At 42.8% G+C, this 16,742-nt stretch overlaps 1 protein-coding gene across 1 annotated transcript; it reads left to right on the top strand.

Moving 5' to 3' along the window:
• The first annotated feature begins 1,249 nt into the window (after positions 1-1,249).
• On the top strand, positions 1,250-4,169 carry LOC120808264 (hepatocyte nuclear factor 3-beta). Its single transcript, XM_040161028.2, has 2 exons — positions 1,250-1,640; positions 2,937-4,169. The coding sequence occupies exons 1-2, from the start codon at positions 1,566-1,568 to the stop codon at positions 4,041-4,043; spliced, it is 1,182 nt and encodes a 393-aa protein (XP_040016962.1). The 5' UTR covers positions 1,250-1,565; the 3' UTR covers positions 4,044-4,169.
• The last annotated feature ends 12,573 nt before the right edge of the window (positions 4,170-16,742 follow it).

The following is a 16,742-nucleotide window of genomic DNA, read 5'->3' on the forward strand; positions in this document are numbered from 1 at the left end:
ACTCAAAGCATAGCTGTTCCCCCTGTTATGCTAAGCTAGGCTAACACCATTCTGACTCATGCATATTTAATAACAGAGGAGGGACATAACTATTTACCTAGTTTACTTAAGTAGTATATTAATGCAGGATGTAGTATTTTTACTTCAGTACATGTGTGAGGATGAGGAGAAGAGAGCCTGTGAGTATAACTCTTTTTAGAAAACCCTTTTAGACAACATTTCTTTTCAGAGTGAAGGAGTCAGTCGTGTTATGAGTCGCTGGGTTTCGGGCTGCAGCTTTCAGATGTTTCAGGAATCTTCCTGCTGCCTGACCGTCTGAGTGACCCGCTGAGCTACGCTGGACCACAAAAGGTGAAATATTTGTCTTGTTTGCGGTCCACACGGGGAGGACAGGTCGTGTGTGCAGAGAGCATGGTGGTCCGGCTCCTCTTGTTCCTTCACCTCGGTCATGTGTACCGTCCTTCCTCCTTTCAGATTCATCACCAGGTAAATACTCACTGACGGACCTCAAACAGTGAAGACCTGCACCAGCAGGAGGAGGAGGAGGAAGAACCCATGACCCCCCTCAGAAACATGAATAAAACATGAGTCATCAGATTTTTTTGGTTTACGTTCATTCAGATGGGCACAATCACAAGATCGATCAATAGATCTGTGCCAATCGGTCATTTCTGGGAGAAGATAGGAACTGTTAAAGGAAAGTATGAAGAATCAATACTTTATAACACATGACACATATGACTGAAAGCTTCACAACAGCTTTAGTGGACTTTGACCGAGTTAGTTTTTCATTTACAAAATCAAAGACTTAAAAGTAGAAAAAATATTTGAATGAAATGAAACCCTGTTTCATTTATCATATCTCTATTTAAAGCAAATCATTGTTAGTGGTGATCAAGTTCTCCGAACCGAAGCATAAATGCTGTTCTGGTATTTCTATAAAGTTTTAGCTTAATCATCATATTCAGTTAATTGATCATATTTTGTACTGATAATGTGAATCTGCAAAGTTACAAATACTTCATATGTGCAGTACAAAGTTCGACATGTATCTCTGAGGGCTACAGAAGCAGAAAATACTCAATTAAAGTAAAAGTACTTCACAATTACACCTAATATTAAAGTAAATCGTTCCTTTGGGAGTATCGCGAGGACGGTACTTGAATTTCCTCACACGGGACAGGTAATGACGTCATTTGCAGAGATGCCACGGGGCGGGATTCTCGTTCACAGATGGAATATTCAAATCGAAACGTGCACGAGCTCGAGGAGGAACGCAGAGGCGAGCCAGCTGATTGGACACTGGCTCCGCCTCGGCAGCGCGAGCGCAGGTGCCAGAATCCCCCCCAACACCCCCCTCACCTCCCCCCTCCCGCCCCGCGGTTGCAGACAGACGCCGCGCAGGTGTGAGCGCCAGTCCCGGTCGGAACGACCAGGAAACACCGGACCGTCACCGGCGGCCAGCGGGGGACCGGGATCGGCTCCTCTGTGGGTTTTATTTTTATTTTTGTTTTTCCCGCTGCGCGCGAGGCCTTTGGATGCATTGATCGGTGGGAGCGTGCACGATGCTGGGCGCCGTTAAGATGGAGGGACACGAGCACGCGGACTGGAGCGGCAGCGGCTACTACGGAGAGACCGAGGTCCGTGCACTCTACACCGGCGTCCACCAGGGCCAAGCCCCGCGGTTATGACGTCATCTGATTACAGGAGGGAATATTAACAGGGATTATTATGAGTAATACGTATTACATATATGTCTACAATGAATGTTCGTTTCGAATATATTATTGTATATATATATACACACAATATATATATATCGATATATATTATACAGGATATTGATTTATATCACTTTAAACTACACATCCACAATTACCCAATTACATGGGAATTGTTTTCATCTATATTTTTATCTCTAATTATAAGTAAGTAGTTGCCTTATTGTGAGACTTTTGTCCTTTAAGGGCATTTTGATTTAATCTTGCAGCAAAATGAGGAAATCCTATACAGAATAATTGTTCTAAGTGCTTAATTAAAGTTTGCACCTAAACTTTTATTAGTATTTTCCAAGCTTCAAAGATGTATATCGAATTAAAAAAGGAAGCCAATTCAAGGAGAAATGAGAATTGTTCATGAGGTCATTCTTCTAATTCAGTGGACGTTGACAGACATCAATCGAATTAGAAATCTCGTCACATTTGCAAAGGTTCAATATTCCTGTTTCTATTATTATTAAAGTGGCTAAAGTCTAATCTGTGTTTTAAAATGTCTCCGGCCATTAATATAATCTGTATTCATCTGAAGAGGTTGAGAAAACATTTACAAAAAAGAGATAAAATGAATGAAGAGAACCTCTCAACCTAATTTAATAATTCCTGATAATAACGATAACAAATCCCTTCTGTTCAGAGTGATTCCAGAATGTATTAAGCTCAAAGACCTTTAAAACAGCAGTTTGATCTTCATATTGAGAGATGACGATAATTCCTGGCGAGAAATATAACTTATCGTAAAATAATTAGAGGAAAGTTATGACAGAATTAGTGTTTATGTCACTATCAAGAGAATATCCCTGAAATCAACGCTCACTTTAATTAAAACCTGCAGGAAATAAAGTGGAGGTATGCGTTCAATTAAGCAAATATATTATGAGGCTGTATAGGATTTCACAGTTTTCAGATGTTTGTAGACCACACAATCAAATCGTCATCAGATTAATCGACAGCAGAAATAATCGTTAACAACCCAATTTAACGGTGAAATATTATTTATAAGTGACAACAAAAGAAAAAACGTTTTATTTGTTTTAATACCTTTTCTATAATTCATGCAGCAGGATTTCTGCCAGTCAAATGCAGCATGTTTTATATATGAAAGTCTACTAATAGTTAATAGAGACTATTTATGTAATACGTCGTTTCTCTGTGTTTCAGTGTTACACCTCAGCGGGAAACATGAACTCAATGAGCAGCTACATGAGCGCGCCTGGCATGAGCGGCGCCGGACACATGAACGCGCATTACGCGAACCCGGTGGGGGTCAACCACTCCTCGATGCACTGCGGGGGGTCGCAGGGCCCCGGGGCCATGGTGCAGGCCGCAGTCGGGATGACGGGCCTGGGCCCGAGCATGAGCTCCATGAGCCCGCCGCCGCCGTACGGGAGCGTGCCGGTGATGAGCCCGGTGTACGGGCAGGCCTGCGGCATCCGATCCCGGGAGCCCAAACCCTACCGGCGCAGCTACACGCACGCCAAGCCGCCGTACTCGTACATCTCCCTGATCACCATGGCGATCCAGCAGTCCGGCAGCAAGATGCTGACGCTGAACGAGCTCTACCAGTGGATCACCGACCTGTTCCCGTTCTACCGGCAGAACCAGCAGCGCTGGCAGAACTCCATCCGCCACTCGCTCTCCTTCAACGACTGCTTCATCAAGGTGCCCCGCTTACCGGACAAACCGGGGAAGGGCTCCTTCTGGGCGCTGCACCCGGACTCCGGGAACATGTTCGAGAACGGCTGCTACCTGCGGCGGCAGAAGCGCTTCAAGTCCGGCCGGGCGTCCGGTGCCGGTGAGAAGGAGGGCTCGGAGGGCGGCTCGGTCACCACCGGCAGCACCCGCTCCGACTCCCCGCACTCCCCCTCCTCGACCTCCCCGCCCGCGGACGTCAAGGGCACGGGGGTCGACCCCAAGGCGCGCCGGGGCGAACTGTTGCCCCCCAGCCCCGTGCGCGTGCCCTCTCCGCTCGCGCACACCCAGCACCTGTTCTCGCACCCCCCTTACCACCCCCCGCTGCTGCTGCACGAGGCCGCGCACCTGAGGCCCGACCACTACCCCCCCCACTACTCCTTCAACCACCCGTTCTCCATCAACAACCTCATGTCGGAGCCGCCGCCCCCCCGCCCGGAGCCCGCGGTGCAGTACGGGGGGTACGGCTGCCCGGTCACCGGGGCGCTGGTGGCCGCCAAAAGCGGCCTGGATCCCGCGCACGGCGACTCCAGCTACTACCGCGGCGCGTACACGAGGCCCGTGATGAACACCTGAGAGACAACGAGAACACACCTTGGACGTTTGTGACGGCGGGAACGCGCCCTTCCGGTGCAGGATTTTTCATCAGTCATTTGTGTGTTTGTATTTGTGCAACAGATAAAAAAAGTCTTTATATGAAAACAGTCTTTTTTAATGTTTCATTTAATTTAATCAAACTCTGTAGGCTAATCTATTTATTAAATCAGATTAAGTGATGCCTCTTGAGCACTAAACGTTAACATGAACATCCACATTAAATGGTTTAATTATCAGCTGCAGGGTCACAGAGAGATGACATCATCGATAACAAGCGGACACATGACACAGTGAGGAGGTGAAATGTTATAAAATGACATTAACATCCAACAGGAGCGATGTTTAACCGCAGAGAGGATCTTCATCAGCATCTTCATCAGCATCTTCAACGCCTCTCACTTCAAACTGGGACAAAGAAAACGTCTTTTATCTTCCTTATATCTAAGTGTGTATTTTTTACAAGTGTAAAGGGAATGAATAATATAAAAACTGCACTTCGGACCAACATTTTAATGCAACCTTAAAAGGTACAACTGATTTATGACACAATTTGTTGTGTCATAAATCAATCAAATCAATCGATACTAATTTGACAGTCAACGATTCCTCTTTAAAACTAAGAAATTGGCAAAATGTTTTAACCCAAATATAAAAGCAGCAACTCCTGATTATTTTCGCCATCAAATTAATCAGCACATTTTTATCTCAATTAATGGTTTAGTCTTTAAGTGATGAAATACGTTCTCAATATCACTTATGGCAAAGAATTCTAAAAATACTCTATGACAAGTCTCAGGTTCAAAAAGAAAATAATCTCCAAAATCTAATGAACGTATCAATAGTTTGGAGAGAGTATTATTATATTATTACAGGATATTCTGTTTTTTATCACAAATAAACACCTTTAAGGACCTCTTTAATGTAATCCATGTGGAGCTAGTTTTTAGATACTGGTATTTGTGTACTAGTGGACAATAAAAGTGTAGTGCTGCACAATATTATGAACGTTTAAGAGTGTAAGATGGACAGGGAAGTAAAAAGAACAATATCTCTTTCTGAAATGTAGTAGATTATAGAAGTAAAAGAAAGTAGAATACAAATAAGTGTCTGACTAAATACTAGGTTACATTCCACCAAAGAATCAGAGCAAAATCCATTAAAACCCACATGTATTATATGTGAGTTTTGAATTATAATGATATAAAAAAACAAAAAACTTCACTTGGAGAAACTGAGATTGTTTGGAGATTAAAGCATTTGATCAATTATTAATTTGAAAAATTCTCTGTCCATCCACTATTTGATCAACTAATTGTTTCACCCTTCCTTGAATTCCTTGATGTTCTCTTTGACTTCTCTGACATGTTGTGGAATAAAAGATTAATCAATCAATCAATCAACACAATAATCCAGAGATTAATCAAACAAGCATGCGGCTGCAGAAGATAATTCCGATACGTTTCTATTGATTTACAAAAAAACATTCTGTAGAAACATTCATGTCCCCCAGAGGATGAACCCTACCGACCCTCCAGTGCCTCCAGCGGGTCCAACCTTTCCCTCATCATGTGATGTTCCTGTTCCCCAGACGGTGAACCTAATCTCAAAGGGTACAAAGAGGGGGCTAACAAGCACTTTTTAGTGTGAAAACGATGTTCAATGATGCACCAAGGAGGAGAAGAAAAAAGAGTCCGAAGGAGATCTTTGGATTTGATTGTTAAAACTTTAGCTTTTAGTATGAACATCATCTTCTCGTGGAGGTGTATTTCCTCCCGTTTGGGGAGTCTTTAATGTTCTAGTTGTTCCAAAAGTATTTACGCCACCTTTCTGTACGCAGCTTCACAAGTTTCATCTACCAACAAATGTTGTTTTCAGCCTAAAGAAACACAAAGAGCTCAGCTCTTAACTGACTTAGTTACAATATTAATAAGTTACATTTGTGATTGATAAGATAGAAGATCAAGGACGGAAATAAGCGCAAATAAAAGGTGGAAGTACAAAAAACGAAAGGTATGTTTACCTAAATCATGAATAGAAGTTAAAATAAAAAGTTCACCGCAAGACAGTGGTGTAATATATAAAATATATGATATATATATAATAACATCACAAGGCATTGTGTGTTGGAGTTGTTCCTCACAGCCCAGAGGAGCCGTCATCACCAGCTGACGCACAACACAGGGAGCTGACCTCAACACTTTGGGTCAGTTTGTTTTGAGACGCGGCACCTCCCGATCTGACCCTAAATCATAAAGCACCGACCTTTTACTGGGGGGGTTAACAAAGTGAGCCTCTGCCGGCTGGAGGAATGACGCTTAGTCAGGTTGTTCATTAACTTCTTCTTCTTCTTCCTCGTGAGGAGTGAGAAGTCCGCCTCTACCTCTGCAAAGGACACATTCTGTGAGACTTTGCTGTTACTAATTTGACAACATTGTTGGGGTTCATCCCCAGAGGAACATGAGCGTTTACACTAACATGTTACATACATGTAACATGAATAACATGTTAACTCATCCCATCGCTCCCAAGACTTTTGCCTCAAAAACTGTGAATGTCAAGTCAGGGGATCGCCAAAGTAAACAGGGTTCATCCTCTGGAGAACGTGACTGGACGAAAACCTTCATCTGACATCTGAGATGTTTCAGTCTGCATTTCCCTCAACACACACGTAGCTGGAACACAGAATATATAGAGAAATGAAACTAATGGTCGTCATTACAAAGAAAAAAGGACAAAATAAAAGCATGATTCTGCAGGAACAAAAGGAGGCGAGCGGCGTGGCGTCGTGAGCGGCTCCTCTGGCGCCCGCCGCCTCGCTGAGCGCCTCTGTTTGCTCACCAAAGCAATCAGCCCGTTATGAATAATAATGGCGTTTTTCCGAGGGAGGGCTGCATGCCGAGCGACTCGAGGTCAGAGCTTAGCCGGCGATGCCGTGTTTGGACAAGGAACGTTTACCACACACACGTGCACATGCACACACACATGCATACATATGAGGGATGTCCCAACTTCAGCTCTGCATGTACCATTATTACGACCGTTCAATCCCTTCCAGAGATGAAAAGAACCACATCTTAACGTAGCAGTCCGACAAACGTCTGCATGTCAATACACCAAATATGTAGCTAATGTCCGTAGATTGGTTTGTGCTGGTAACAGATGCTTTTAAATTATCAGATTCCAATCTTTGTCTTTATCTTCTCCACCTCCACAGGCCCATGAAGTCCGCCGACCACCACGGTTCAGACCGAAGTCTCTAAAGATGTTCAATAAATCAAGTGACATTAACTCACTGAGTTCCTGCTGCAAATATCTGAATATTGTCAACTTCATTCACGTTTACATGCTCTCAATAATCACATGTGTTTCTTCTCCTTACATGACGTTTCCCAATGCTAACAGCAAACATGTTAATGCTACATCACAAACCTTTCCTAAAGTAGTTTCTCATGAAGACGGAAGTTAGTTTTGTTTGCTTTTAACATTACATACTGTATATATATATATATATACATGTGTGTATACAACCACTATTCTTTGGCAGGTCCTTTCTCAGGCAGTAGCAGTGAGGTAGGTGTATATACATATACAGTATAGATCTTTCTATGTAGATCTATAGATATATAGATCTATATATCTCCTCTTCCTCCACAGACCTTCTCCTCCTCTGCAGAGCCTCTCCTGCTGCTGTCAGAGCTCGTGTGCACTGAGCAAACCTCCACATGCCAACGACCACCTTCCGCATATTTGCGCTGGGCTTTATCAGAAACCTCCATTTGTTTTCCCCCCCGTTTCAAATTCACCCAGAATAAAAAGGAGGAGAAAACAAAGGAAAGGCTCCTGACGGGGCGAGAAGAAACCCTCAAAGCAGCAGCGAGGCGGGTTCTATTGGTTTTACTGAAGGATGGCTGGCTCGATGTGGCAGCTCGTGTGATTCGGGGAGCAATCGGAAGGCGGGACGTGAAAACGAGTGAATAACATCAGCACTTTCCTACGGGTCTGCCTTTGAGCAAGGCACGTCCAAGGCGTTATGAGTGTAAAGCTGTAAGTGCCACTAAAGCCCCCCCTCATTACGCCGCTCTGGTGAGGGAATGCAGAGTACTGCTTTGTTTTACAGGTGTTTTACCCTCATGGTGATGAGCCTCTTCTGCCGCCCAGCCTGAAAGCTAAAATCTACAACTGAATACAAGATGTGGACGGAGACTTTTTAAAGCCTTGATTTTAACCATTTCGCTGTAAATATCTTGGCTTTTTTGGTTACAGGAACTCACTAGCTCAGGAACTCACTATCAGAAGGAAGGGCTATTTATCATAACGGGAAATTGCTGTAAAAAAGTGCTTGTATCTGTTAAAAAAGGCTGTGAAAAGCGTCACTTTACAGGGGGAAGATAGAGGCATTTAACGGCCCTTTTGGCTTTCCATAAAGAGGGGCTGTCCAAACATTTAAATTACAGTGCATTGAGGAAAAGATCTTGGAATTGTGAGCTTCAGATAAATAAATAAATAAATAAGCGCCCAAATTACTTTATAATAGCAGTTTATCCCTGTTAATTTACATTTCCTATCAAATTAAAGTTTGATATCAGCCTTGCCCTTCAAAGTCCAACATCAATCGCCCTCTAGTCTCTGGGAAGTGTGTGTTTTGTGAGTGTGAGTGTGTTTTGTGTGTCTGTGTGTGTGTTGTCACTGACTTCCAGCCACCTGTGTTTGCTCAGCAGCTTTCCCTCGGGCCGGGCGGAGCGAGCGGCAGCAGCCAGATAACACCAAGGCTGCTTTTCTCTTTTTTTGAATACAGTTAATCATCATCTCTGCTCGGCTTTGTTCTGCGGCTCGACGACGACGACGATCCACGAGGCCGCCAGTCGCAAACCAGACGCACCGCGACCACGGTGGGGTTCCACTTCCGGTTAACGAAGCCTGTTCCTACTGAGAGTCTTAATTATGGAATACTAAATCATTTAGAAACACCAAATCTTTATCTTGAGATACTATGTCACTACTTTGAGATATTAACTCATTATCCTGAGATGTTAACTTAGTATTTTGAGATATTAAGCCCCTATTTCAAGACATTAAGTCATTCTTTTGGATGCTATGTCCTTATTTTACGATATACTAAGTGAGTCGATTCCTTTTCAACACAACTCATAACAGCTGAAGAGCTTCTCCGTCGGCCTCATCTCTCTGATGACTGAGAACTAATCTTGATACTTAATCATCATATGTCATCTTATCTCATCTTATCTGATCAGGTTTTCAGAATAGCTGCTGATTCATTTTGTCAATAGATTACAAATAATTTCGGATGTACATTTCCGTTTTTTTCGTTAAATAATTTTAAAAGGTAAAAGAAGGGTAAAAAGTACATTTGTTTTTACTTTGTGGAGTAGGAGTGTGAAGAGGCCTGAGAAGCTTGAGGAGCCTTTTTGTTTGTGATGTTCTCTCTCTTTTTGCTGTGTTTTTGGTCTCCACCACCTGCTGATGGAGGTAACTTTCCTCCATCTGCTGAATGCTTCCGTCTCCACCTGTGTCTGTTTGCTGTGATGTAAAATAAAGTAACGTTCAGTTTACGAGGAGAAACAAAGAGGAGAGAGATGTTGAAGTGCTCCAAACAACCAGCGAAACATTTCCCCACAAACGCACTCATCTGCTCCCTTATCGATGTGAAACTATTGATTAGTGCCGCTGTGGAGGTGGTCAGAATCAGCTGCAGTCAAAGCTGCTGTGGTCTCACGGCACTTTGAAACCGCAGACACTTCAAAAAAGAACAAGAAGAAGCAGAAGAAAGTCGGGTCCATCTTAGATAAACAGCAGTTTTCCATTCATGGAGATGTACAATGACGCTTTCTTGAGGTGAAAAGAGCTTAAGCGTCACTCCGGCTGCCTTTCAGACCTCCGGCCACCCAGAGAGCTGCGGGTCCGCCGCCTTTTTTTTGTAGTGGGGATAAAAATTTGGCGGGGCAACGGTCAACTACTGCTAAACGTCAGTGTTATTAACCCGAACGCCATCCACACACACACATCCCCAAGCCCCCTTTTATTTTGACGGGATATCGGGACTCAACATTCAGCCACGTGCGGCTCAAACTCATCTGAATGAAACCAGGCCCGAGCCGGTCACCTGACGGTACAGTTCTCAGGAGAACAGCGGTTATTCGCGTCGTGTTGTCGGCCCGCCGGCGACGCAGAGAGAGAGAGAGAGAGAAAGAGGCGCCGGGTTTCATGGGAACGCCTCGGCTCGGCCTTTGTGGCTGCTCCTCCACTGAGCAAATACTCCACACTGTTCATTCCCCGCCGGCCCTTTCTCTCCTCCAGCACATTGTGTGCCGTCGCATTTCATTCAGCCGAGGGAGGAGGGGGGATTGCTCTCAGAGCCACTGAGCAAACAGTGGGGAGAAAAAAGGAGCTGCCATCTTTATTCTGTTCCCAGGAGAACTTGCCTTTTTTTACTTTTCTTATTTGAGCTCCAAGCTGTCGGGCTGAGCCGAGAGTTTGATGTCAGAGAAGCTGAATTAATTGCTTTAAGCCAAAGGGGCGGCACCCATCACCAAACGCTGCCCGAAATGTTTTATTGAGATTATTAAAGCTTTCCCGCTACACAAGGTGTACAAATATCAGGCAGAGGCAAAGAGGCCGTCCTTTTATCCACCAGTCATTTTCAGGGAAAAGACTCGTGGATGTTGTTGCTTTCTGTCAGTCAACAGTTTTTAAGCCTAAAGATTATTTTAGTTGTGTCTTTCCTTCAGAGAACCAGGTGGCGCCTTAATAGTCCGTTTGCTTTACCAGCATTCTTCTTCAGGCAGCCATTGATTTCCTTCCACTTTAGAATGAAAATCTAGAGAAATTTGACTTTGATGTTTTGTCATCACAGTCCACAAATAACTGGATTCACTTTTAAGAGCAACCTGATAGGGGGATGCAGTATTGTTCTTTAATGAATAGAAATATGAATTAGGATTGAAGCAGAAGAGGTTTAGCTCGTGGCCTGGGTTGACTTCACTTTCCATAATGCACAGGTAAACGCCCCCAAAGTCCTCTCCCAGGTGGACACGGACCACCTGAGCTCGTTCTGCACACAAAGACCTCCTGGTTCAGATTCTCTGCTGCCACGTTCCCGAGCGAGGTCACAGGATGAACTGATGAACTATCAGCAGATTAGTGGCACTTTGTCAATGAGGCTGCAAACACAGCGCGAGCCACCAAAACCTGCCCGACAGAGCGGCGGCCTGCAGGGTTAAGCGTTATTATAAAAAGACACGTTGGAGTGAGGAGAAGCAGACCAACGTCTCTACGAGAGGCCGGATTGTTGTTCTCGGCTGTGTTTAAATCAATATTTCACAAACAGAAACATAAAACGGCAAATTCTTAAATGGAGTCTGGTGGCAGTTTTGCATCCAGGTCCTTAAAAGCACATTCTGAAGAACAAAAATAGCAGTTCTTTTTGTTGAATGCAAAGACCGTCACAATCTATATACAGTAAAAATGGGCCAAATCAATACTAAAAAAGGCCCAGTTTCCTCAGTCTAATAGCCAGCCGGTTTAAAGTCATGCAGGCGGTCTAACTTGTCGTATTAAGGCAGAAGATGAGCAGAATGTGACTGACTTTACATCACAAAATGACATTATTCAAGAACATGTCGTCTCACAAGCAGCTGAATAAAACAAATAATGGGAGAGTTCCCTCAGCGCTCAAAACCGGCTTGTAAACGCTGACTGAACCTATCTGGAAAAACAGGAATGAAAACCCACGTGAGGTGAGCGACAACCGTCCGCTATGACGAATAAATCTTAGAAATCCTCCTAATTTCCAGTTTTACGATCAACTAGTCGATGGAAGCTCACGACGAGCAGGTGACTTATCTTTTTTTACCTGTGAAGGGCCACAGAAACCCTAATAGACTAACTCACTATGAATTAATATGAACACATAAATGAAAGAGGAGACGAATGAATTCCGGTGGAATAAACAAAAGTGACGTTAGGTTCACGTGAGGCGGTGAAACTCGGCCGATCGAAGGAGTTCAGAAAACACTCGACGTCGACGAGCATCTGCTGCGGTTTAACCCAAAACACTTTAAATCCTCACAGCGCCACGGATTGAAATCACAGTGATGACAGAAAAACAGCTGCTTGATGCGGAAGTCTGTTTTAAATCCAGCAGGTGACAGAAAGATGATGTTGAGTTCACCTTAAAGTCCAGAGGACATCAAATGTAGTATTTCCAACCCTATGACATCACATCCACGGTCGTATTATGCACATAATTAACAACATGGGCCAAAAACCCCTTATTTTTATATCAAAATCTGCAATGTGCTGAAGTTAAATGACATGAAAAACTCATAATTAAGTACATGTATTGTAGTAATGAGCTTAAGCACAAATACATGGTACTTCTACTTCACTTGAGTATCGCATATCCTGCTCTCTACTGCTTCTCCAATACGTTCTACTACAGGTTAATATGCACTTTTCACTTCAGCTCAGAGGTATGTATGGTACTTAAAACTACATTTGTCTGACAGCTTTAAACTCGTCTTTCTTGTGGGGACAAAATGAAAATCCCCACAACGTAAATCACAACATTTCAGGATGAAATGAAGGTCTGGATAAAGCAAGGAGAGGTTTGTTTTAGTATGGAGTTATGGTCTGGAAAGTGTGTGTGTGTGTGTGTGTGTGTGTGTAGCAGATAAACAGACTGTATGTTGTGGCTCATTGAGCTGTCGCTCATCTGAAAGTCCACATTTCTTCGTGTCTCACATTATGTGTGTCTGCAGCAAACAGCAGGAAGGCATCAGTCCAAACCACCGATGCTAACACATTATGTTAACTGACACCACATGCTAACAGACGCAGCATGCCAGCTAGCGCAGGACGCTAACTGTAACAGCATCACAGCTTTCACAGGACGCTTACTAATGCAGCATGGTAGCTAACACACAATGCTAACTAATACAGCTAACACAGGATGCTAATCAATACAGCAAGTTAAATAACATAGATTACTGTGTTTGTTAGCAAGCTAAAGAACGTGCTAGCAAACAAAGCAAGCTAACTAACACTGTGCTAACTTGCAATTTAGTAAACGGTGGATGAATTTATAAACAAGTGTTCCGTTAAAGTGTTTCATTTATGTAGACGGTACAATGTGTTTTTGTTTGTTAATGTATACTATTGTATTTCTGTTATTTCAGGTTACTTGCTCTTGCTTGCTATTGAACCATGTGATGCACTCTGCTTTTTATTCTGAGTTTGCTGGATAAAACAAGTAAATATTATTATTGTTGTTTTAGTCCAGATGTTCTTCTTCTTCTTCAACTCACCTCGTTTACGCTGTAAATACTCCTCATATTCACACATTTCAGAATACAACCCTATACATCTACCCATTCAATATGTACTCTTTTACACTATTTATATTTGTACATAAAATGTAGAGAAGTACTTGCATATAGATATTGTTTGTGGTTGATAATGGTTTATTTCTATTTTGTGTGTGTTCTATGTTTTTTCCTCTCTTTGTGTAGTTTCATAGTTTCTCATAATTATTTTCATGTTTTTTAAACTGTTCAAAACATATTTTCTGAGAAAGAAAGTGGCTTGAATAATAATAATAATACTAATGTGGTCACAATACAGCACTTATATTGACATGATTCAACTTTGATTGAGGAGAAACAGGCTGAAGAGCAGAAGAGTGGCGCCACCTAAAGGCCGGGACTCAATGACACAGTTTGACTGCAATGTGACATGTAAATTCTGTTATTTCACATTAGTAAGACAGGAGACTTTAAGTCAATGTTTCTTCTTTTGCAATCTTTGTTTAAAAAGGCCTTTAGCTTGAAGAAGTGAAAAGTGACTAAAGATGAGTTTTATGTTTAGGCTACTGAGACTTCAAACTCAACAGAAACATTTCATGAGTTATAGTAAAATCCTGAATGTTCCAGGATTTGTTAGACATCCTGTAATTCAGCTTCATATTTTGTTCATTGAATCGCTGACCATAAAGTTCTTAGTCACAAAATCCTTCAACCTTCCGACATTTTGATTTTTATCTATTTTTGTAAAAGGATGCATTTGTTTTGCCTAATAAAGAAAATAAATGCATGATAATAATCTCTAGTAAAATAGCGGCAAGGGACTTTGCTTCTGTCTATAATATTTAAACTAACTCACTTTTATTTTTACAATATTTAACATAGTATTTTCCCTGGCCGGTATTTGTTCTTCTACCTGAATAAAGGATGCTTTTCTCACCACTGCACATCACAAACTCCACATGAAGCTTTTAACGGGCAGTAAAATACAGATAAATGAAGATATTCAAGCAGCTTATAAAATAGCACTAAGGAAAGGAGATGAGGAATCAGTTGAAGGGAACCAGATCACTCCCTCTCTGTCGTTCTGTATTCAGCAGCACGATGCTCCTGTCTGCCTCCTTCCGAACAGAAATCCCCTTAAGTCTGCAAACGGTGAGCAGTGGAGGCGGGTGAGTCGACCAGCTGCTGCGTCAGACTTCCAGAGTGGATCTTAATGTTGGAAAGCCTGCGAGTCGTCTTCTATTTATTCATTTATTGCCAGAGAGAGTAAAGCTCCCGTAAAGCTGCACTCGCCACGCTAAGAAGCCGTGACTTCATGTGCAACACAAGAAGAGAGCTGAAGCTGAAGGTCAGCAGCACCTGAGCGGCCTCCTGCTCGATCACAGTATCACACAGGATCACATGTATTCCATTACATTAATTATGTGTCTGTGAGGGAAATGGCTTCACATTTACATGTAATTGCGTGCTTGGCCAGCAGGTGGCAGCATTTCCTGTCCGTCACAAAGAAGAAAACCAGGGTTCCTAACAGTCACACTTCAACACTCACGTCCCTTAGCCAGCCTTCTTTTGCAGACGGCTCTGTTGTCTGTTCTGAATGTTAGATGTAGCCACGCCCCCTGATTTGCATATAAGAACGTGAAATGTAAAACGGCATTGTGAAATAAGTCTCTGGAAATGAAAAACGGCATTATGAAATAAAAGTCTTTGGAAATGTAAAACGGCATTATGAAATAAAAGTCTCTGGAAATGTAAAACGGCATTATGAAATAAAAGACTCTGGAAATGAAAAGTGGCATTATGAAATAAAAGTACCATGAAATGAAAAGTGGCACTTTCTTTCTCACTGCACGCGTCACTTTCACTTGTCACTTTCTGTTCGCTGGTGCACTTTATGCACCAACCGCCAAGTCAAATTCCTGGTATGTCTAACATATTATGGCAATAAATGTTTCCTGATTCCTGTGAGTGACGTAACTGAAGAAATGAGCGTTGTCGTTTTACACAGGAAACAAACATGGTGGAAGATCAGAGCCTGTTGGATCCGTCCACTTCCTCTTATCTGCTTATTTAATAATAAATATCAAATTATGTCATGACATTACATATATTCTGGTAGTATGCCCATTAAATCCCAACTAACCAGATGATCAGGACCAGGTGAGAGCATTGGTAAGTTTGTGTGCCGGAAAAGTTAGTGATGCACATTGATGTTTACACTAATAGAAATGGGAATATTAATGGTGTTAGAAGCGACAGGCGGCAGCAGCCGTTGGTCTTCCAAAGTCCGTAAGAAAACATTTCAGAAGACACTTCAGAAAATGCTCGAGAATGATAACCAATGTGTTTATAAATTTATTTTTACTTATTTTGGAAATCAACCAGGAAAGTCTCTGAGATCGACGGCTTGGCGACGTCTGCTCTACAGGCTAGAGAACGTCAGTCTGACTGCCATTGGGTATCTGGATAAGATCCTTGAACCCAAGGTCAGACCCTGACCTGAGCAGTAGGTCCTGGGTTCCTCCTGATGCACGACAATGGCCTCATGGGGCCAGAGTATGCAGGCATCACCTGGAGGATGAAGGAGTTGATACCATTGAATGGCCATCACGATCACCTGACCTACACCCAATAGCTGTGGGACATTATGTTTGGGTCCATCAGACGGCGCCAGAGGCTTCAAGCTGCACTGTGATGAGGACGTAATACGCCACAGTTGAATACTGCATGTAACAACAAGTACTTTGTACAGCTGCAGTTTGTCCAAAAGGTAAACGGTTTGTAACGCAGATTCAGACTTACCGTGGGTAAGTTGTTCCGCCCCAACAGGTTGAACCAGATCATCAAGGTGGAGTGAAGAATAAAAACACTCTCAGGTCAGACTCTATTGTCTTAGTGAATGTTTTCATCCAATATAAACTCTTCTAAACATTTGTAACAAAGGTTTCTGCTTCATCACGTGTTCCCTACCAGTCTACATGTAGAAGAAGACCAGGTGACAAAGAGGGGCGTTCACGGGTCCTCTAAACCAGTGTTTTTCAACCTTTTTTGCGTCAAGGCACACTTAAAACACAGAAAAAATCTCACGGCACACCAACAACCGGAAATGATATGAAAATCAATCCCAAACATAGTTTCAGCATGAGCATAATATACTCTAAGAAATCAGGGAAACGCGTGTTCTATTTGTTGTGTTTTATTAAACTTAACATCATCCTAATGCCAAGTTGGCACAGGCTTTATGCCCAGGTATCTCTTAAACCGGATTTATGCTTCTGCGTTTTCAGAGCGACGCAGACGCAAGACCCCCTTGCGTGTCCCTTGCGTCGCTTTTCACACCTCCTTGCGTCCTTACGTG

This window comes from Gasterosteus aculeatus, chromosome 18, assembly GCF_964276395.1.
Source record: "Gasterosteus aculeatus chromosome 18, fGasAcu3.hap1.1, whole genome shotgun sequence".
In the NCBI taxonomy this organism is placed as follows: Eukaryota; Metazoa; Chordata; class Actinopteri; order Perciformes; family Gasterosteidae; genus Gasterosteus; species Gasterosteus aculeatus.